At 55.6% G+C, this 22,815-nt stretch overlaps 1 protein-coding gene across 1 annotated transcript in view; it reads right to left on the minus strand.

Annotated features, from left to right (window-relative positions):
- Positions 1-22,815, minus strand: part of FBLN2 (fibulin 2) — a 108,450-nt gene that overhangs the window by 21,053 nt on the left and 64,582 nt on the right. Inside the window, exons 3-8 of the mRNA XM_054162055.1 lie at positions 12,564-12,675; positions 10,419-10,548; positions 8,916-9,102; positions 7,023-7,229; positions 5,807-5,920; positions 5,313-5,414 (exon numbers count right to left, since the gene is read on the minus strand). Of these exons, the coding sequence (XP_054018030.1) occupies positions 5,313-5,414; positions 5,807-5,920; positions 7,023-7,229; positions 8,916-9,102; positions 10,419-10,548; positions 12,564-12,675 (852 nt within the window). The remainder of the gene's footprint in view (positions 1-5,312; positions 5,415-5,806; positions 5,921-7,022; positions 7,230-8,915; positions 9,103-10,418; positions 10,549-12,563; positions 12,676-22,815) is intronic.

The following is a 22,815-nucleotide window of genomic DNA, read 5'->3' on the forward strand; positions in this document are numbered from 1 at the left end:
CAGAAGAGAAACCACAGGGGGGTTGTGGCTTTCTCCTTCCACTGGAGAAGTGGAAAAAATGTTAAACACAGCAAAAGTTCCCAGGGCAGCACCTCCAGAGCAGGGCTCCTTAGGGTAGGGAGCTCACAGGGGAGAGTCACACTGGAGGAAGAAATTTGTTCCTGTGAGGCTGGGGAGACACTGGATACAGAACACAGAATTAACCAGGTTGGAAAAGACCTCTGAGATCATCAAGTCCAACCCATCACCCAACACCATCTGATCAACTAAACCATGGCACCAAGTGCCTCAGCCAGGCTCTTCCTAAACACCTCCAGGGATGGGGACTCCACCACCTCCCTGGGCAGCACATCCCAATGGCCAATCTCCCTTTCTGGGAACAATCTCTTCCTCCCCTCCAGCCTAAACCTCCTCTGGCACAGCTTGAGACTGTGTCCTCTTGTTCTGGCACTGCTTGCCTGGGAGAAGAGCCCAACCCCCACCTGGCTACTACCTCCCTTCAGGGAGTTGCAGAGAGCAAGGTCTCCCCTGAGCCTCCTCTTCTCCTGGCTAAGCAACCCCACTGGAACAGGTTGCCCAGGGAGGCTGTGGATGTCCCCTCCCTGGAGGTAATCCAGGCCAGGCTGGATGAGGCCTTGAGCAACCTGGGCTGGTGGGAGGTGTCCCTGCCCATGGCAGGGGGCTGGAACTGGATGAGTTTTAAAGTGCCTTCCAACCCAAACCATTCTGTGATGAGGCAGCAGAACTTCCTCACCTGCAGCAGGAGTGGGAACAGCCCAGCCTGTCCTGGGCTATTGAGGCCTGGTTTGGGGGAAAGCTGTGGAAGGCTTTGGTCTTAACAAGGTGGACTATGGATCTGAGAATGTTTTTGTGGGGTGGTGTATAGTTGTGAGGCTGCCATACTGGAGATGCCTGGATCAACAGAGTCCAGCAGCACCACAGAATCATAGACTCAATACGGTTGGAAAACACCTCAGAGACCATCAAGTCCAGCCTGTCACCCAACGCCTCCTGACTAGCTAAACCATGGCTCCAAGTGCCACATCCAATCCCCTCTTGAACACCTCCAGGGATGGAGACTCCACCACCTCCCTGGGCAGCACATCCCAAGGACTGAGAACCCTGGGGCTGTTTAGTCTTGAGAAGGCTGAGAGGAGATCTTACCAACACCCATCACTATCTGAGGGGTGGGTGTCAGGATGAAGGTGCCAGGGTCTGCTGGGTGGTGTCCTGTGACAGGACAAGCGACAACAGGTACAAGATGGAGTGCAAGAGGTTCCACCTCAACACAAGGAGACACTGCTTTGTGGTGAGGCTGCTGGAGCCCTGGAGCAGGCTGCCCAGAGAGGTTGTGGAGTCTCCTGCTCTGGAGACTTTCCAAACCCACCTGGATGTGTTCCTGTGTGACCTGCCCTGGGTGAGCTGGCAGGGGGCCTGGACTGGATGATTTCAGGAGGTCCCTTCCAACCCCTAACGTTCTGTGATCCTGATTCTGTGAGTGGAGCCTCCATTTGAATTCCCAACTCTTTCCCATCCTGTGTGGAGCATTTTCTTTTACCCCCTTTGAGGGGGTGTAAAAGAGCATCTGTCTGCTCCCTAAACCACGACACCAGCAGACACTAACATTTCTCCTCTGAACTGAGGCACTGCAGCAGCTTTCCTGCCCATGCCCTCATGCTCACGGATAAGAAGAGAGCTTTGCAAGCCTGCAACAAAGCCAAAGCTGGGATGGCCAGAAACAGCAGGTTATAACTGTAGGGAGGAGGAGGAGAGGACTGAGGGAAGGTGAATGCCACCCATGACCTGACATTCACAGGCACTGCTTCCTGACTGCAGGTCTCAAGGTGCTCCACTTCTCCAGGTGCTACCACCCAGCACTGCTGCAGCTCAGGTGCCTCCTAAAGCAGCTCCTGGAACAGTCTCCCAAACCAAAAGTATTTCAGAGCTGAAGCCTTGGCTTTTGGAAGCAAATCAAAGCCTCCCTTCTAAAAATGGATCAGTTTCTTAAATGAACCTCAACAGCAGGGGTGATACAGCAGAACTGGGATGCTGCTTTGGCTTCTAGACAAAGACATTTGTGCCAGGATCCACCAAGGAGCAGTGTGAACTTGGGAATCCCACCCCTTTGGAATGGATCTTTTCCATGGGCTGGGCTTCTGCAGATCTCTGGAGCTGTATTTCTGAGGGTTTGCTGTGTGCTGGTGCCTGGGGCTGTGGCAGCATTGAGCCCCTCTGCTTTGTTTTCCTAGCCCAGGTTAACAGTCACCAGCACTGCTGTGGCCAGCACACCCAGGAGCTCTGCTGGCTTTGAGCTAAGCTTTCTGTACCTCCACAACCTATTGCCAGGGGGGGAGCCAGGGAGAGTAGAACTGCTGAAGCTGAGTGGCTGAGCACATGGTGCACACATGTTGTCCTCAAGCCACACTGAAATGTCCTGTGCAGAGCTGGCCAGGGAGCCTCTGAGCACAACTGGCTTCAGTGCACTGCAGAGAGTGCAGAATGCTGCTGCTGCTTGTGCAGCTTCCCAGTGCCCCTGTGCTAGCTGCAATACTCTCACACACACCACCAGCAACAACAGAAAAAACACAGTCACAGAATGCCAGGGGCTGGAAGGGACCTCCAAAGCTCATCCAGTCCAACCCCCTGCCAGAGCAGCATCACTCAGAGCAGATCACACAGGAACACATCCAGGTGGGTCTTGAATAGCTCCAGAGAGCGAGGCTCCATAACCCCCCTGGGCAGCCTGTGCCAGGGCTCTGTCACCCTCACAGGGGAAAAAATGTTTCCTCTGCCTCAGCTTCCCCCACTGCCCCTTGTGCTGGCATTGGGCAGCACCCAGCAGAGCCTGGCTCCAGCCTCTGAGCACTCACCCTGCACATCTTTAGCAACAGCAAGGAGGTCACCTCCTAGGCTGCTCCTCTTCAAGTTCCAGAGCCCTCAGCTCCCTCAGGCTCTCCTCATGAGGAAGATCTTCCACTGCCTGCAGCATCTTTGTGGCTCTGTGCTGGACTCTTTCAAGCAGTTCCCTGAGGTCCTTCCTGACCTGAGGGGCCCAGAGCTGGACACAAGATTCCAGATGTGGCCTCACCAGGGCAGAGCAGAGGGGCAGGAGAACCTCTCTGACCTACTGACCACAGCCCTTCTAATCCACCCCAGGATGCCCTTGGCCTTCTTGGCCACCAGAGCACTTTGCTGGCTCATGGTCAGGACCCCCAGGTCCTTTTCCCCTTCACTGCTCTCCAACAGGTCAGTCCCCAACCTGTCCTGACACCTGGGGCTGTAACTGCAGAGCTGACTGCTGTTCTCACACGCTCCCCATGGACATGTCCTTGGGGAAGGTGTTTATGTCCCTCAGCAGCATCCTCACTGTGGGCCAGCACAAGAACCAGCTTGTGCCAGGCTGGGTGGGCATTGCCCTGGTGGTGTCTGGCCCAACCCACCCCTGCTGTTCAAATTGTGGAGTTGTTTTGGGGTCTGTTGTGACTGCAGACCTGCTTGGGTTTATTCTGTTGGGGTTTGAGTGCCCAGGAGAGCAGAAGTGGAGGTGTTTGTGGGAAGCAGCAGCACAGCCAGAGCTGGGTCAGAGCTGCAAGCAGTAGCACAGCCATGGCTGGTCCACAGCTGCTCACAAAGCCACAAGGCAGCCACAAGGCAGCCACAAGGCAGTACTTGTTCTTTCCCAGGTGCCAGACTCTCCCTGTGCCCTTGTCCAACCTCTGCCCTTGTTTCTCCCTGCCCAGCTCCCATGGTGCACAGCCACACTGAGGTGTCCTGTGCAGAGCTGGCCAGGGAGCCTCTGAGCACAGCCAGCCTCAATGCACTGCAGAGAGTGCAGAATGCTGCTGCTGTGCTGAGCAGCTCACACCTATCACCTTACCAACACATTGTGCAGGAGGAAGCCCTCTGCACAGCTCACTGTGGGGCTGACACAGCAGAAGGATCCCAATGTGTTCACACATAATTGTCCTCTGGAAGAAGCCCCAGCACCTGTGAGGCACTCACCCAAATCTCTATCAACACCTTGCAGCCAGAAGGGAAAAGCAGGACTCTAGCAGAGGCTTTCCTGAAGGGAATCAACACTCCTTGCAGCCTGGAGATGTCTAAATGAAGTGTGCTGGAGCTGCCACATCAGCACCATGCTAGAATATATGGAGTGTTGTGCTGGAAACAGGGCTGGGCCAGAGCCTCAGAGATCAGCCAGCCCTGCTCACAGCCCTGCACTTCTGTCTCTCCAGACAGAGCTGCTCCTTGGCCCAGGCAGTGCACAGCCTGTGCAGGAGGCCTGCCCCAGGGCACCACCACCTCCCTTACCACCAAATACTTGGTCAGAGACACTCAGTGTCTCTTGCTTCAACACAAGCTCACTACTCCCACTCCCACTGCTGGGCCTTTGCAGCTCCTGGAGGAAAAAGACTGTGCCTTGAGCTGCCCCTTTTGATCCTGACAGTAATGGATCAGATGAGCTTCCCCCACTCCTGGGTAAGCAATGCACAGTGAATATTTCATCTGGGGATATTAAATCCCCATTTTCTTCACAGCCTGGCTGGCATTTCACACAGATCATTTGTTACTCAGGAAGGGCTGAGGTGAAGAGGGATGTGGATCACTTCTGAGCACTCCTCAGCACCAGAAGCTGCCACCTGCCTCTGGCTGCTGGCTGGCACTGCTCCTGTCCTCACAGGCTGGTAATGAAGGCAGGTCACAGGGCATTGCTCCTGACCCCCCAAACCTTTCCTGGGTACACACCCTTTGGCACTACCCAGGCCTCTCCATTTACAATGTAGATGGTGGGGATGACCATGATGCAGCTTTGGAGGCCTGAGCTTCAGCATCAAGTGGAGCTGGGCCAGCTCAGTGGCACATTCTGTGTGGCAGTGAGGCCTCATTGACTTCAGGCTTTCAAGGCAAGCAGAAATAAACCCAAATCCAACAGCTTGCAGGGCAGAGGACAGCAACCATGGCTGTGCCCTGCTAGGGGCTCTCATCCTTAGGAAGATGAGGTCCTGGGGAGGGGCAGCAGTGAAAACAGAAATCAGGAGGGCTGGGGAAAAGCTTGGAATGCCAGAGGCAAAGAGCAGACCTCCAGGCTTGCTTTCACCTGAAGAGCCCAGGTAACAGGACAGGCACACAGGAGGAGTTCTCTGGGGAGCAGACCTGGGGTCACCTCTACCAAACAGCCTCTGCTGCCCCTTGCAATCCACAGCACTGAATATGGGGAAGCCTCAGAGAAACACCCAGGGCTGGTTGAAGATCAATGAGATCTGCATACAAGTGCTTGACCCACATCTCGGTGGTGATCCTGAGCCACTTACCCTCACAAGAAGTCCCATCAGCCATCAGTGTGTATCCAGCCAAGCAGGAGCACACGACATCTCCTTCCACCACGCTGCAGATGTGCTTGCAGGGGCCATTATCTACAGCCAGGGGAGGTGAGAACAGCTTAGCATTGCCACCACACATCACCTGAGGGTACAGCCCTCCAGGCCACCCAAAGACAACCCCAGCCCAGCAATGGGGAATGCAGTTTGCAGCCAATCTGCCCTCACCACCACTTAGAGCCCTCCCCTCAGGCACAATCCCTACCTGTGCTGCTCCCCTCCCGCTCTCCCCTGCCCCAGTCAGCAGTGTCTGATGGCCCTGGAGCCAGCTGGACCAGAGTCCAGCCTCAAGCTGCTCCCTCCAGTGTCCCCTGACAGCTCCTCTGCCTTGTGGCAGAGCTAACAGCCCCAGGCTGGGCACAGTGGGGTGGAATTTGGTGCCAGCTCTGAGCGTTCCTCACTCGGTGCAGGCTGCACCTCCAAGGTACCTTTGCACTTATCCTGCTCCTCTTGCAAGGACACAATGAGGATGGGCTGAGGAGAGGCTGCTGGAGGGATGGTGGCTTCTGCTTCCAGCCTTGTCACCTGTCCTCTGTCAGGATCTGTAAAGCAAGGGAGGCAGAGGTGGGTCAGGAACAGCATCAGCATAGTCTACCTGGACTTCAGCAAGGCCTTTGACACCATCCCCCACAGCAAACTCCTGGCCAAGCTGTCAGCCCCTGGCTTGGACAGCAGCACTCTGAGCTGGGTTAGCAACTGGCTGGAGGCTGAGCCCAGAGAGTGGTGGGGAATGGTGCCACAGCCAGCTGGCAGCCAGGCACCAGTGGTGTCCCCCAGGGATCAGTGCTGGGCCCCAGCCTGTTCAATATCTTTATTGATGATCTGGAGGAGGGCATTGAGTCCATCAGCAGTGAATGTGCAGATGACACCAAGCTGGGGGCAGGAGTTGATGTGCTAGAGGCTAGGAGAGCTCTGCAGAGGGACCTGGACAGATGGGCAGAGGCCAAGGGCAGGAGATTGAACACATCCAAGTGCCAGGTTCTGCACATTGGCCACAGCAACCCCAGGCAGAGCTACAGGCTGGGGTCAGAGTGGCTGAGAGCAGCCAGGCAGAAAGGGACCTGAGGGTTCTGGTGGACAGCAGCTGAACATGAGCCTGCAGTGTGCCCAGGTGGCCAAGAAGGCCAAGGGCATCCTGGCCTGCATCAGGAAGAGTGTGGCCAGCAGGAGAGGGGAAGTCCTTGTGCCCTGTGGACCTTCTTGCCATCTATGACTCCCTGAAGGGAGTTGGTGAACTTGGTGCCATGGTTTAGTTGATTAGATGGTGCTGGGTGAGAGGTTGGACTTGATGATCTGGAAGGTCTTTTCCAACCTGGTTAATTCCCCTCCCCTCCCCTCCCCTCCCCTCCCCTCCCCTCCCCTCCCCTCCCCTCCCCTCCCTCCCCTCCCCTCCCCTCCTCTCCCCTCCCCTCCCCTCCCCCCTCCCCTCTCCCCTCCCCTCTTCCCTCCCCTCTCCTCTCTCCCCTCTCCTCTCTCCCCTCTCCTCTCTCCTCTCTCCATTACCACCCTGTGCAGTGTCTACAGACACTGGCCACGGATGCACACCCAGGAAAATCCCTCACAGCCCCGGGAGGAAACGTGGCAGAGCAGTGCAGGTGGCAGGAGGACCTCACCCTTCCCAGGCTCTCCTGCCCACTGGCTCACCTGGAGAGCAGCTGATCCCATCATCCTGCAGAGTGAACTCTGGGAAACAGGAGCACTTGTAGGAGCCCACGGTGTTCACACAGAGGTGCTGGCAGAGCTCCCCGCCGTACAGCAGGCACTCATCCAGGTCGTCGCCAGGCAGGCTGTTGGACAGCTCAGCTTCACTGCTGATGGACAAAGCTTCATTGTGCTCTTCAGTCTCTGAAACTACACCAGCACAACACTGGTTGGCTCCCCAGCAGATGGTTCAGCCTTAATTTTAGCCTCCTCAGTAAGGGGCTGTGGTGGGTTGAAGTTTCCCCCTCCCCCAGCACTGACTTCGCCAGAACAACTCAGGCAGAAGCCAATGAAGCTGTGCTTACAAGCAGCAGTTCCAGACATGATGGAACTCCAGTATGAGCTGGAATCCAGAGAGGCCAAGGGTTATGCTACCATAGACTTTGCTAATGCTTTCCTGTAGCCAGGTGGGGGTTGGTCTCTTCTCCCAGGCAGCCAGCACCAGAACAAGAGGACGCAGTCTCAAGCTGTGCCAGGGGAGGTTTAGGCTGGAGGTGAGGAGAAAGTTCCTTCCAGCAAGAGAGATTGGCCCTTGGGATGTGCTGCCCAGGGAGGTGGCAGAGTCACCATCCCTGGAGGTGTTCAAGGAAGGATTGGATGTGGCACTTGGAGCCATGGTTTAGTGGTCATGAGGTGTTGGGTGACAGCTTGGACTTGATGATCTCTGAGGCCTTCTCCAACCTTATTGATTCTATGATTCTCTATTCCCATAGCAGAGGAATGCAGGCCTCAGTTTGCCTTTCCCTGGAGAGGAGTCCAGTAGGGCTTTAACAGGTTGCCTCAAGGCTGGGTTCACAGCTCAAGCATTGGTCAGAACAAACTCCAGGTGCAGCTAAAGCCACCCAGAACAGTGACTCCAAGGAACAGTCACTCTGAGGACAAGAGCAAATGAACCCATCCTGAAGATAAGATCATTGTGCTAAGGCTCTACCACTTCCTCCTTCTGTGCAGCTGGAGGGACAGAAATTTTACAGAAGCCATTGAGAAGGCCACAAAAATGATTAGAATTAGAATTAACCAGGTTGGAAAAGACCTCAGAGATCATCAAGTCCAACCTCTCACCCAGCACCATCTAATCAATTCAACCATGGTACCAAGTGCCTCAGCCAGGCTCTTCCTAAACACCTCCAGGGATGGTGACTCCACCACCTCCCTGGGCAGCACATCCCAAGGGCCAATCACTCTCTCTCTGTAGAACTTCTTCCTCACCTCCCCTGGCACAGCTTGAGACTCTGTCCTCTTGTTCTGGTGCTGCCTGCCTGGGAGATGAGACCAACACCCTCCTGGCTACAACCTCCCTTCAGGGAGTTGGAGAGAGCAAGAAGGTCTCCCCTGAGCCTCCTCTTCTCCAGGCTAAGCAACCCCAGCTCCCTCAGCCTCTCCTCACAGGGCTGTGCTCCAGACCCCTCCCCAGCTTTGTTGCCCTTCTCTGGACACCTTCCAGCACCTCAATATCTTTCCCAAACTCAGGATCCCAGAACTGGCCCCTCTGCTATGGGGACAGGCTGAGGGAGCTGGGATTGTTCAGCCTGGGGAAGAGAAGGCTCCAGGGAGATCTTAGAGCAGCCTTCCAGTACCTGAAGGGGGCTACAGGATGGCTGGGGAGGGACAAGGTGAGGGACAATGGATTGAAGCTTGTGGAGGGCAGATTTAGGCTGGATGTTAAACAGAAGTTGTTTACTCTGAGGGTGGTGGAAGCCATTCCTGAACACAGGGTGAGCCTGAGAGGTCCCAAGCTCACCTTCCCCACTGACTACTGCCACCACTGCCATCCTTACCTGAACCAGCCCTTCCCAGCCTGTGCTGGTCATCTGGAAGCCTCAGCTGCACACTTACCCTTCTCAGGGGTCACAGTTGGCAGAGGCTCAGGATGTCTCTTGATCTCTGGGTGGATGAAGTGATCTCCCCCTTCACAGCAGGACAGCACCACGTGGCTGCAGGGGTAGCCCAGGTTCACGCTGGCCTCGCAGGTCTTCTCCTCCCTCCTCAGCCGCAGGCCCAGGCTGCAGCAGTCACAGCATTGCTGCCAGAGGAGGAGACCATCAGCACTGAGGGTTCCACACAGTCCCCAGCAGGGCTGAGCCCACCCAGCCTGGAGCTTTAACAGCAGAGCAGCTGGAGCAGCGCTTTGGGTTTAGACAGTGCAAACACCACAGCTTCGCTGCTGCGTGGGCCAGAAGCGAGCCGAAGGTGTCTGAGCTACCATGGCCTGACCTCCCCAGCACAGCCTTTTGCATCTTCCACTGACACAGCAGCTACAGAATGCAGTCTCCTTCCCTCCACAGCACCTTTGCCAGCCAAGCCACCCAGCCCAGCAGCCCTCATGTCCACTTTGCAGCTGCACTGACCCAGCCCTTGCACCAAAAGAAGCTCTTCCAGGCTGGTCAAAGTCTACAGGAGGGCCTCAGCCTTTCATCATCCAGACTGGTACCAGTGAGCTGTCAACAGAAAGTCCAAGGATGGAGCAGAGGATGCTGAGCTAAGCTCTAGGAGAGAGATCTCTGACCTGAGGAGAGTAAATCAGAGCAGCAGCTGGGAAGGGCTTGACATAGCATGGGAATGGGAAGGAATCACCTTCCATGATGAGCAATCCTAGATGGACATCCACCTCAAGCCAGAGTCTGTCTGCAGAGGGCACAGGGAAACTTGTCTCCTCACAGCTCCATCTGCAGAAACTCCTCTCTTGTGGCCATCTTTGTGCCTCTGCCCTGAACTCTTTCAGGGAGTTCCCTGAGGGGCTCAGAACTGGACACAGTATTCTAGATGTGGCCTCACCAGGGCACAAGAGAGGAGAACCTCCCTCCACCTACTCACCACTGCCCTTTGAATCTACCCCAGGATGCCCTTGGCCTTCTTGGCCACAAGGGCTCAATGCTGCCTCCTGGGCATCCTTCTACCCATCAGGACCCCCAGGTCCCTTTCCCCTATGCTGCCCTCCAACAGATCAGCCCCCAACCTGTCCTGCTCCATGGGGTTATCCTTTCCCAGATGCCAGGCTCTACACTTGTCTTTGTTAGACTTCATTCACTCTCCCCCCACCCAGCTCTCAGCCTGTCCACCTCTGGCTGATTGAAAGCACAGCCTGAGGGGTGTCAGCACTGCTCCCAGTTTGGTGCCACCAGCAAACCTGCTGCCAGTGTCCCCTGTACCCTCAGCCAGGTCGCTGATGAACGTATTGCAGAGTCCTGGTGACACCATCACGTCCCTGCTACCTTCCTGCACTCTGCCATCTATGTGTGCTCCACACAAAGGAGGGAGGGCATCACAGCTAAGTGCAGGAAGGGAGGACACCCCACAGTGGGAACAACCCCCCCCCCAAGAAGCAGCAGAGCCACTCACCTTGTAGGCTGTCCCTCTGCAGGGGTCACTCTCCTCTGGCCCGCAGGTGTCCCCTTCCTTGGCAGCCACCATGCCAGCCAGGCAGCTGTTCTCCTGCACCGTGGAGACACAGCACTGCTTCTGGGCAACTCTGCAAAGCAGCACCCAGGTCAGACCCTCACTGCCACTAAGGCATCAGGGTAGGATACAACATCCACCCCCCCACCCCCAGGCCTGTTGGAATCAGGATGCATCCCAGAGGCTTGGTCTCTCTTTGATCTGGGTGACAATCTAATAGAGGTGGCACCACTGGTAGGGCAGGAGGTAGTTTCCCCTCTTTTCTTGTAGGAAGATGATAAATGCTGGAGAATTCTTGTTTAGGTCACTGCCTCTCCAAGTCTGGTCAGTGTCCTTCAAAGTCTGGTCACCAGGAGCCCTTACAGCTCATCTCTACCTGTGCAACCCTCCTTCCTCCCCATGGGTTGCTTCTCAGAAGCCATCAGAAGGGTTCAGAAGGAGAAACCAGGCAGAAACCTTCTTCCCTGGGATGTGGGGAAACCCCAGCCTGTCCTGGTGCAGGAGCCTACGCTTTGCCCTGGCTCAACTCCATGAGGCTCCCAGAGCAGCAGCTCATTCTTACAACTGCTGTCTGCCTTCTGCAGAGAATCTTTTGGTGCTGCCTGGAGTCAGTGGCAGACTCTTGGGGCTCTGTCACCTGCAGGCCTTCTGCACACAGAGGGGCACTTGAGGCTTGGACACTGCATGGTGCCCAGCTCTGCACCCTGGCACAGCTCCAGCAGGAGTGGTGAGATTCTGCCTGGGATTCCATGGGTGTGAGACCAGGAAGGTCAGTACCTTCACTGGACACATTCTCTTCACACAGAAGATTTCCAGGGGGTCAAAAGCCTCCCAAACAGAGCCACAGCTGAAATTGTGAAGCTCAAAGGACTGAACCCCTGACCCCTTGCTCTTTTAAACCACAGCAGGTTCAGAGGGACTGAACCATCTGGGATCTGCCTTTTTCATCTCAGCCCAGCTTCAGATGTGCAGGGGCAACTCATCCATGTGCTGGATCTGCACCTCCTTAGCCCAAGGCTGGGATTTTTGAAGCTGTCTTGCCTTGGTAGGCAGTTGGTGCGTGTCAGCCAGGTCATGCCAGATCCCAGCAGGGGGGAGCTCAGCCTCCCAGTAACCTCAGGAAGCTGCAGTGGTACCAGCTGTGGTAAAAACAATCATGCCAAAGGCTTTTAGTGCTGGAAATGTTGGGCTGACTCCTGGAGAAATCCTTCTGGATTCTGTGAGTCTCAGACAAGTGCCTCCACTCCTCCCTAAAGCCTGCTCCAGGCCAGGGTGAGGAGAGAGAAGGGACCAGCTGCAGCCGGGGTGACACCTTGTCCACATCCCCCTGCAGCCCCTTCCTCTTGTGCTGTGCAGCTGGGGCCTGGCAGCCTCCCTCAGAGCAGATGCTGCCCACACTAGCAGCACCATCAGGGCTATGGGTCACCCCTCCAGCTGAACACAGAGAGCAGAACCAGCAGCCTTCACCTCATCAGGGACTTGGATGAGGACTGCACTCAGCACTGGCCAAGAAGGTCAAACTGTGCCCTGCTGTTTCTCTGCAGCCCTGCAGATGGGCATCAAACTGGGATACCAGAATCTGAGCTCTGCCCACCTGAGAGAGGAAAAGAAACCTTCAGAGGCCTTTGTTTGGATTGTGGGGACAGGGAGGGGGAAATCTCAGAATCACAGAAGGCTGGGTTGGAAAGGACCTCGGGAGATCATCCAGTCCAACCCCCTTGCCAGAGCAGGATCACTTAAGAGTGAATCACCCAGGATCACAGTGTCCAGCTGGGTTTGGAATGCCCCCAAAGGAGGAGACTCCACAACCTCTGTGGGCAGCCTGCTCCAGGGGCTCTGCCACCCTCACAGTGAGGAATGTTTTGTTCCTTAGGTTTCCATGGACCCTCCTCTGTTCCAGTTTGTGTCCACTGCCCCTTGCCCTTCCTACCAAGCTGCCATGGCACACTGCCAGCCTGCCAGCAGCCCAGACAACGCATGGAACAGGCCCCAGGCTCCTGCACGTTCCCCAAGCTGTGCAATCATTTGATCTCTTCCAGGGGGCTGCTCTCTGGGTGGGTCCAAGCTGCTGCTCTCTGCCTTACGTACCTGCAGGTATCACCATCCACTCCACTTACAGGGATCTCACTGCACTCCCCGTGCTCTATAGCCCACTGCTGGCCAGCTCCACAGCAGCTCTCAATCAGCTCCTTCGTGGAACCTGCAGAGAACACACAGCCAGAGTGGTTTGGTATGGAATGGGTTGGGTTAAGCTCAGCTCTTTTAACCACAGCTCTCAATCAATTCCTTTGTGGAACCTGCAGAGAACACACAGCCAGAGTGGTTTGGTATGGAATGGGTTGGGTTAAGCTCTGTCCTAACCACAGCTCTCAACCAATTCCTTTGTGGAACCTGCAGAGAACACACAGCCAGAGTGGTTTGGTATGGAATGGGTTGGGTTAAGCTCTGTCCTAACCACAGCTCTCAACCAATTCCTTTGTGGAACCTGCAGAGAACACACAGCCAGAGTGGTTTGGTATGGAATGGGTTGGGTTAAGCTCTGTCCTAACCACAGCTCTCAACCAATTCCTTTGTGGAACCTGCAGAGAACACACAGCCAGAGTGGTTTGGTATGGAATGGGTTGGGTTAAGCTCAGCTCTCTTAACCACAGCTCTCAACCAATTCCTTTGTGGAACCTGCAGAGAACACACAGCCAGAGTGGTTTGGTATGGACACACAGACACACACTCAAGCCATACAACTGACACTTGGCCACTCAACACACTTAGCACTCAGGGCTGGACAAGATGAGCTCTGAATGGTCCCTTTCAACCTGCTGCAGCCTGTGAAGCTATACCACAAGCTGACTGAATCCATCACCATGATGTTGTGGCAGAACCTTCACTGCCAGGAGCTGGGCTAGCAGGAAGATGTGTGCAAGGCCACAGCAACCACAGCAGAGCACCCAGAGTGCACAGGAGCTCAGCACAGGGCACACACAAGCCTCAGCAGGTCTCTAACACCAGACTGCAAAGGTGGAGTTTCAGTGAGGAGTAACAAGCTGCAGCCAGTCATGGTCCCTTCAACTTCTCAGTGCCTAGCAAGGGTGGTTTTAGCAGGTTTGATGTGTGCAGTGTTAAGGAGCTGTTGCCATAAGGCAAAGGAAGGAGTTTCACTCCTCAGAACTACCTGGAGTACACAGACCTGCAGCTGGGTCTGGGCAATCCCAGGCTGGACAGGGACTGGCTTGAGAGCAGCCCTGAAGAAAAGGCCTTGGGGGTGCTGGAGGATGAGAAGCTCAAGAGGAGCCAGCAGTGAGCACTTGCAGCCCAGAGAGCCAAGCAGAGCCTGGGCTGCAGCAAGAGAAGTGTGGCCAGCAGGGCCAGGGAGGGGTTTCTGCCCCTCTGCTCCACTCTGCTGAGACCACAGCTGGAGCTCTGGGTCCAGTGCTGGAGCCTCTGTGCCAGGAAGGATCTGGAGGTGCTGGAAGGTGTCCAGAGAAGGGCCACGAGGATGAGCAGAGGGCTGGAGCTGCTCTGCTGTGAGGACAGGCTGAGGGAGTTGGGGTTGTGCAGTCTGGAGAGGAGAAGGCTCAGAGGAGACCTTCTTGTGGCCTTGCAGTATCTGCAGGGGGCTCCAAGAAAGCTGGGGAGGGACTTGTGAGGGTGTCAGGGAGGGATAGGACTGGGGGGGATGGAGCAAAACTAGAATTGGGGAGATTGAGATTGGATGTGAGGAAGAAGTTGTTGCCCATGAGGGTGGTGAGAGACTGGCACAGGCTGTCCCCCTGAGCCTTCTCTTCTCCAGGTCATTGCAGGCTGCTGCCATCAAACAGGTTTTCAGCATCACTTCAGTTCAGGCCCTTGGTGGAAGCTCCATCCACCTCACCAAGTGCTGCAGCACACTTATTGCTGGGTTTGAAGCACCAGAAGGCAGCAGGAGTCACCAATCCACACTGCAGCCAGCTGCATGATTTACAGCCCAGAGAAACACAAATCTCTCTTCCCTCACAGGGAAGGCTGCTGGGAGCAGGCTGCTGCAGTGCAGAGCCCTGCCATTAAGCTGTGGTGCTCACAAAATGACTTGCCTGTTGTTACCATCCCCTGAGTAATTACATCTAGAATGCAGCTCTCATCAGAGGAGCAAACTGTTGCAGTTTATCTCAATCAGGGATGAGGGAAACTGAGCAATTCAGCAGAGGGCTCAGAGTCACCAGCAGGGAATGATGACACTTCTGACTCAGCATTGGCAAGAACAGACAGACAGGACCAGGCACATGCATGAGGCTGAAGCTCACCCAGCTCCTAGGCTGCAGGGACACTCAGCCAGGTGTGCAACAGGCTCTGAAGTGCGTAAGCATTCGTTGGGGCCATTTCCCAGAGCAGCAAACACCAGCAGTGTCACTCCTGCAGGACTCAGGGGTCTCCCTAAACACACCTCTTGGATCAGGGATGGAGGCAGCTCTGCCTTTGCTCAGGGCCTTGTCTTCACCCTCTCTCTCTCTCTCTTCATAGCCCTGGCTGACTGCAGACAAATCACCACACAGAATCACACAATACATCCAGTTGGAAGAGACCTCCAAGCTCATCCAGCCCAACCCTCCACCCAGCACTGCAGGCTCAGCACCAAACCATGTCCCTGAGCACCAGCTCCACACTGCCTGAACACCTCCAGGGATGGGGACTCCAGCACTGCCCTGGGCAGAACATTCCAATGGCTGAAAACTCTCTCTGTGATGAAATATTTCCTGAGTTCCAGCCTGAACCTCCCCTGGGGCAGCTTGGAGCCATGGCCTCTGCTCCTGTCCCTTGCCACCAAGGAGCAGAGGCTGTCCCCTCCTCACTGCAACCTCCCTGCAGGGAGCTGGAGAGAGCAAGGAGGTCTCCCTCAGCCTCCTCTTCTGCATCCTGAACACCCCCAGCTCCCTCAGCCCCTCCTCTAGCCCAGGAGCTCCAGGCCCTTCTCCAGCCTGGCTGCCCTGCTCTGGACAGGCTCCAGCCCCTCAATGTCCTTCCTGCAGGGAGGGCCCAGAGCTGAGCACAGCACTCGAGGTGTGACCTCCCCAGTGCTGAGCACAGGGGGATGGTCACCTCCTGTCCTGACCCTGCTGCCCACCCTGGGTCTGACCCAAGCCAGGATGCCATTGGCCTTCTTGGCCCCCTGGGCACTGCTGGCTCATGTTCAGTGACTGCCAACCAACAGCTCCAAGTCCCTCTCCAAGCTGCAGCTTTCCAGCCACACATCCCCAAGCCTGGAGCTCCCCATGGGGTTGTTGTTGGCCTTCACACTTCCTTCAGCTTGAAAACAGAACTCTTTTCCTTTCTGCCATGACTGTTGCAGAAGCCATCATGAGCCAAAGAGACTTAGATCATCATTTACACCTACAGAGAGACCCAAGTAGGCAGACACAGTGCAGGGGCCTGGACCTCACCTTTCCCTGCAAGACACAGGGGAAAGCTGCTGTGATTCCCAAACCACGATCCACTGGCCAGGGAAAGTCAGTGCCACCTGCTCCAGGTGAAGCAGCAATCCCCAGGAAGGTGGCAGGTCAGGGGGGCAGTGTGATGGTGTCAGTCCTGGGCAGCTGCACCTCTGTACTGTGGCTTTCACTGAAGCTGTGAAGTGCTGGCTCAGCACTCATGAGCAAAGAGGCAACATCCCTGCCTGCAGCCCTGAGCTGAGCTCTTGCTCTCATGATGGAGCTGTGCTGTCAGCTCCTGCACCTGAGGAAACCATGGATCTCCCCCAAACCCAAAGTACTGCAGCTAAAACCCAACACACACACAGGAGCTGGCAAGGGAATGGGTTTGTGCAGCACAATTCATATGGCTGTGGAACCTGCTAGAAAAAAAGGTTTGGAGGCTCTCCTTGCTCAGCCCACAGGAAGCTGCCAGCTGTGAGGGTCATAGAATCACAGAATTGTCAGGGCTGGAAGGGACCTCAAGGCTCAGCCAGTTCCAACCCCCCTGCCATGGGCAGGGACACCTCACACTACAGCAGGTTGCTCACAGCCACATCCAGCCTGGCTGCAAACACCTGCAGGAGGCTGCCACCACCTCCCTGGGCAACCTGTGCCAGTCTCTCACCACCCTCATGGGGAACAACTTCTTCCTAACATCCAATCTCAATCTACCCATTTCTAGTTTTGCTCCATCCCCCCCAGTCCTGTCCCTCCCTGACACCCTCCAAAGTCCCTCCCCAGCTTTCTTGGAGCACCCTGCAGATACTGCAAGGCCACAAGAAGGTCTCCTCAGAGCCTTCTCCAGACTGCACAACCCCAACTCCCTCAGGCTGTCCTCACAGCAGAGCAGCTCCAGACCTCTGCTCATCCTTGTGGCCCTTCTCTGGACACCTTCCAGCACCTCCAGATCCTTCCTGGCACAGAGGCTGCAGCACTGGACCCAGAGCTCCAGCTGTGGTCTTAGCAGAGTGGAATAGGAAGCTACCAGCTGTGAGGATCTCCTGGCTCAGCCCAGGGGAAGCTGCCAGCTGTGAGGATCTCCTGGTTCAGCCCAGGGGAAGCTGCCAGCCCAGACTGTCAAGCTCTAACATCCTTTTCAGAACAGCAGCTGCACAAAGGACCCAGGCCCTGAGCTGGCACAGATCAGCCACCCCACAGAGCTGGCTGGGAGGTCTCCCAGCCCAGCATCCCCTGCATGAAGCTGCCTGCCCCACATCAGGTTAATGAGAGCAGTTCCTGAATCTCCCAGGCAGCACCCCTGGTGGGTTACAGCTTTCCAGGGAGCAAAGCCTGAGCTGAAGCTGGCTCCTGTGGTACTGGAGTACATCAGCACCTCCACACTCCTTCAGGGGGAGCTGCTGCTTGGCACAAAGGATCTAGTGGGACAAATTGCTTTCACCTGCTGCCACTATCCTCACCCAGCAGAAATGAGTGGAGAAAGAGCAGGAAGGGGACAGAGCAGAGCAGGAGCAGCTCCCATCACCTGTCCCATGGGCACACATGCTCAGGGAAGGGATCAAAGTGCTGCTTTTCCTGCCTAGCCAGTGCTCAGGCCCTGTGTCCCACTGCCTCATAACAAACCCAAAAGCACCTTCACAAGATGTTGACATTTGTGTACCTATCTCTTGGGCCTCTTTCCCAGACCTTTCCTTTCACAGGAAGAGGCACCCAGGCCTGCAGTGCAGCCAGCACCCAGGAGAAAGCTGCTGTGGCTCCTTATCCAACAGCTGCCTGAGGGCACAAGCCCATCCCTGATGGGAGCACCATGAAGAACACCTTCACACCATCAACTGGACAGAGCTCTCCCAACACTGAGCAAACCCTGCCCCCAGTGGGTCCTGTTTCTGCTCCAACCTCTTCATCCTGCCAAGCTCTCCTCAGGAAGACAAAACCCAGCAGTGTCAATTGACCCTTAATAGGTTGTCATATCTTATCTCCAGCCTGGGAGGCTTCATTGAAGTCCCTTCTTAATGAGTGAAGGTACAGCAGAGAACATTTATCTTGGCAAAGGGAAGGGATAGTGAGAAGCCAGCCCCAGAGCCAGCTGCTTTCACAGGCACTGAGCCACCACTGATGGCACTGAGCCACCACTGATGGCACTGAGCCACCACTGACGGCACTGGCACAGCTCAAGGGTTCCTCAGGACCTGTTCCAGAGCAGTCCACATCTGGTTGACTCTGTGCAGGTCACTGCAGGCTCCTCACAGTGCCCCATGGCAGGAGTGTGTCTGGCTGCAGATCTGTGCTGCTGGGGTGTTTCCATGACTGAGCCCCCACTTAGAATCACAGAATCCGTAAGGTTGGAAAAGACCTCAGAGATCAAGTCCAAGCTGTCACCCAACACCTCAGGACTAACAAAACCATGGCTCCAAGTGCCACATCCAGTCCCCTCTTGAACACCTCCAGGGATGGTGACTCCACCACCTCCCTGGGCAGCACATCCCAAGGGCCAATCTCTCTTGCTGGGAAGAACTTCCTCCTCACCTCCAGCCTAAACTTCCCCCTGCACAGCTTGAGACTGTGTCCTCTTGTTCTGCTGCTGGGTGCCTGGGAGAAGAGACCAACTTGGCTACAACCTCCCTTCAGGGAGCTGGAGAGAGCAAGAAGGTCTCCCCTGAGCCTCCTCTTCTCCAGGCTAAGCAACCCCAGCTCCCTCAGCCTCTCCTCACAGGGCTGTGCTCCAGACCTCACACTGGGGAAGAGGCTTTCACCCATGGCCCCCCCGCACACTTTTAGGCTCCTCTGGTAATGGAAAAGCAGCCTGCAGGAGAAATCTGTGCTGAGCTGAGGGCTCAACACACATCTCATGGCTGCAGCCCAGTGCGGACTCCTTCTCTGCCCTTTCCTCTCCTCCTGCATTCCCGCTGGGCTGGCTTTGCCATGCCATCACCCCAGCACGCCTGCAGCAGCTGCCTTCATCTAAACCTTCAGACAGCAAAGGCTTTTCCTGCTCTCTCCTATTGCCTCCAACGTCACAGGCACCTCTAGCAATCCATCCCACCTCTCACCCAGGACACGCTCCTGCTGCACTGGGAGGCATCTGGTTCGCATTTGGGTCTGCAAACAGGCTGCTTCCTCCCTTCTTCTGTTCTCATCCACTCCTCAGGCTGGCTCGCTGGCGAAGCAGGGCTGTGTCTGCCCCAGGCAGAGGGAAACTCAGCATCCACACCCCCCCCCCAGCCTTCTCGTTTGCCTGAGCACACTGCACACCAGGGTCACACAGCCACACAGCCTCAGCCAGCACTGCTTGGCAGGGCTTGCTCCGAGTGTGAATGAACGGCAACCTGAGACTCCCCCCGGCTTCAGAGCTGCATAATCCCTGGAAGTCAAACCTGTGCCAGAGGTCAGCACATTTGGAGTGCGTTTGGTGGTTCACGTTTCCATGACAGCCTCCTTCATTAGCCCCAGGCTGAAAGGAAGGGGCTGGGGGGATGGGGACAGCTCAAAAACTTCTGGAACCTTTTTTGTTGCTGTTTTCAGCAGCTAAAAACTCCACCGATCTCTCTTCCTGGGTATTAAAAACCTGCCTCCTTTGGCTCCATCCTTCTGTCCCCCAGCTGAGCTGCAGCAGTAACCCAGAGCAGGCATCAGCTTCTTGTCCTTCAGCAGAGTCCTGGCTGTGTTTTCCTCCTCAAGCTTTTTTCCCCAGCCATTGCACAGAGGACTTTGATGCTGTCAGTTCACTTTCCAGAGAGCTGAGGCTTTGGGAAGCCTGGTTCCCATTTTCCCAGTAATTCCTGCCTGGAGAATTTCAGTCTCTCTGCATGCCCTGCTTTGGGGCTGGGCAGGCTCCTTCCTTCCCAGCAGCTCTGCTTAAATGTCAAGGTACAATTCAGAGGCCCTTGTGGTGCTCAGCAGCCTGTCAAGAGCGCTGGGAAACTCAGGCAGGAGGAGGAGGAATCTGCTGCAGCTCAACCCCCTGCTTACAGCACAACTGCCAGGGTGCTCTGAGCTGCTTACAAACCCAGATGAGGTTGGAATGGGGATTAAATTACAGAAAGAATGGCCTTAGATTAAGCTGTTGAGCCTGGAGAGGGGCAGCTCCAGAGGGGATCTGAGCAATGCTCAGCAAGAGCTAAAGGGACTGTGGGGGGCAAGAGGCTGGGGCCAGACTCTTTCAGTTGGTACCCACTGAATGGGCAAGGGGCAGTGGGCACAAACTGGAACCCAGAAGGTGCCATTTGAAGATGAGAGGAACTTCTTTGTTGTGGAGGTGCTGGAGGCCTGGAGCAGGCTGCCCAGAGAGGTTGTGGAGCTCCTTCTCTGCAGAGCTACCAACCCACCCCTGGCCACTGTGCTCCTGGGCAAGCTGCTGTCATTGGCCCTGCTGGAGCAGGGGGATTGGACTGGATGAGCTCCAGAGGTCCCTTCCAACCTCACCAGTCTGTGATAAAGAGGCAAATGGATGTGTGTTTACATGACCCTTAATGCAACCTTTGTGCTCCCCCCACCTCTTGTGTGTTCAGCCACAGAAAAAAGGTCCTTACTATCCCCATGTAGCCATCCACCCCCCATGCAGTGCTAGGGACACCCACTGAATCATATCATTGTTAGGGTTGGAAGGGACCTCAAGGCTCAGCCAGTTCCAACCCCCTGCCATGGGCAGGGACACCTCACACTACAGCAGGTTGCTCACAGCCACATCCAGCCTGGCTGCAAACACCTCCAGGCAGGAGGCTTCTACCACCTCCCTGGGCAAGCTGTGCCAGCCTCTCACCACCCTCATGGGGAACAACTTCTTCCTCACATCCAATCTCAATCTCCCCATGTCTAGTTTTGCTCCATCCCCCCCAGTCCTATCACTCCCTGACACCCTCAAAAGTCCCTCCCCAGCTTTCTTGGAGCCCCCTGCAGATACTGCAAGGCCACCAGAAGGTCTCCTCAGAGCCTTCTCCTCTCCAGACTGAGCAACCCCAACTCCCTCAGTCTGTCCTCACAGCAGAGCAGCTCCAGCCCTCTGCTCATCCTTGTGGCCCTTCTCTGGACACCTTCCAGCACCTCCAGATCCTTCCTGGCACAGAGGCTGCAGCACTGGACCCAGAGCTCCAGCTGTGGTCTCAGCAGAGTGGAGCAGAGGGGCAGAATCCCCTCCCTGGCCCTGCTGGCCACACTTCTCTTGCTGCAGCCCGGGCTCTGCTTGGCTCTCTGGGCTGCAAACCATCCATGCAGCTATGCTGCTGCTTTAAACTTCAAGAGTGCAGCAGTGAAAAAGCTCTTTGTTTTGGACTGGTCAAGGACAACCCCAAGGCACTGTGCCCTTTTGGAGCTCTGTGGCTTCAGAAGGCCAGGCACACCTGAACGCTGCAAGCCTCACAAAGTCATCCTCTGCTCTCACACCAATGACAGCAGAAGCTGTGCTTTGATCTGAAGTCACAAAGCAGAGCTGTGCACTGCTGTCTGAAGGGGATCTTGCTCCCTTGGGCACAGACTGCAGGTTTAGACACCACACTCTCCCAGCAGAGCTACCACAGGAACTTGATATGAAGAGTCATGCTGTGGTCCACAAGGTGAAGCACCACAATGGGGAAGCTGTGATCCTCAAAGCATTACAGTATAGGAGTTGTGGTCCTCAAGATAAAGCATCACAGTATGGAAACTGTGGTCCTCAAAGCATCACAATATGGAAACTTTGGTCCTCAAAGTAAAGCATCACAATATGGAAACTGTGGTCCCTAAAAACATTACAGTATGGAAATCCAAGGGAGGGCTCCAAGGATGCTGAAGGGACTGCAGCACTGCCTGGGGAGGAGAGGCTGAGAGCCCTGGGGCTGTTCAGTCTGGAGAGGAGAAGGCTGAGAGGGATCTGATCAATGTCTATCAACAGCTGAGGGCTGGGGGTCAAGAGGGAGGGAACAGGCTCTGCTCAGCTGCACCCTGGGATAGGACAAGGAAAAATGTATATAAACTCCAGCACATGAGGAAGAACTTCTTTCACTCTGAAGGTCCCAGAGCCTTGGAATAGGCTGTCCAGAGAGACTGTGAAGTCTCCTCCTCCAGCCCTGTCTGGGTGTGTTCCTGTGTGACCTGTGCTGGATTCTGTGGTCCTGCTCTGGCAGGGGGTTGGACTCAATGATCTTTGGAGGTCCCTTCCAATCCCTATCACCCTGTGAGGCTGTGGGGGTGGCCCAAGCCACTTCCTGGCTTAATGTGAGGCTGGAAGAGGCTCTGCCCAGGGCTCTGTCATGATCCATGAACCCCAAGGAGGTTTCAGCTCTCCAGGAAGCACCCACCACCAGAGCACCTACTGCCAAGGAAATTCTGTGGGATGCTGGAGTCAACAGCAACAGAACAAGCTTCCTTTTGTCCCTCACAAATGTGGGAGGAATTATGAACTTGGATGGGCTGCTGCTGATGTCCAGAGTGTGCCAGGGGAACTCAGCAGCCGCTAGCAGGGAGCCCAGCAGGAAATGTCTCTTCCCCATCCATCAGAACTGGAGATGTTTGGGAACAAGGGGCTGAGTTCCCTAGGAAATCAGTATCAGTATCACTAAGGTTGGAAGAGACCTCAAAGATCATCGAGTCCAACCTGTCACCACAGACCTCATGACTAGAGTAGGGAGGACACTAGTGCCCACTGCAGGCTTGAACTCACGACCTTCCCCATTAAAGGTCTTATGTGCTACCAACTGAGCCACACAGTCATTTGGGGTGGAAAGTGGGAAAAGGGAAGTTTGAACATCTAAATGAAGCACCTTCTTGGATACTGTTGGTGTTATAGGTATTGGGTGACTCTTTCTGCTCATTTCCCCTGCAGACTCCAGCTCCAAATGTCTGCTCTGCCATGGAGCAGCTCAGGCTAGCCCCACTGAAGCCAAGAGAAACACACTGACAAGCACTCTCTGATTCCCTAATGCCTCCCTGTCAGAAATCTGCACCACTCAGGGAAGGTGGGGTCTAGA

The sequence above is a fragment of the Dryobates pubescens genome, chromosome 1 (genome assembly GCF_014839835.1).
Source record: "Dryobates pubescens isolate bDryPub1 chromosome 1, bDryPub1.pri, whole genome shotgun sequence".
Lineage (NCBI taxonomy): Eukaryota > Metazoa > Chordata > Aves > Piciformes > Picidae > Dryobates > Dryobates pubescens.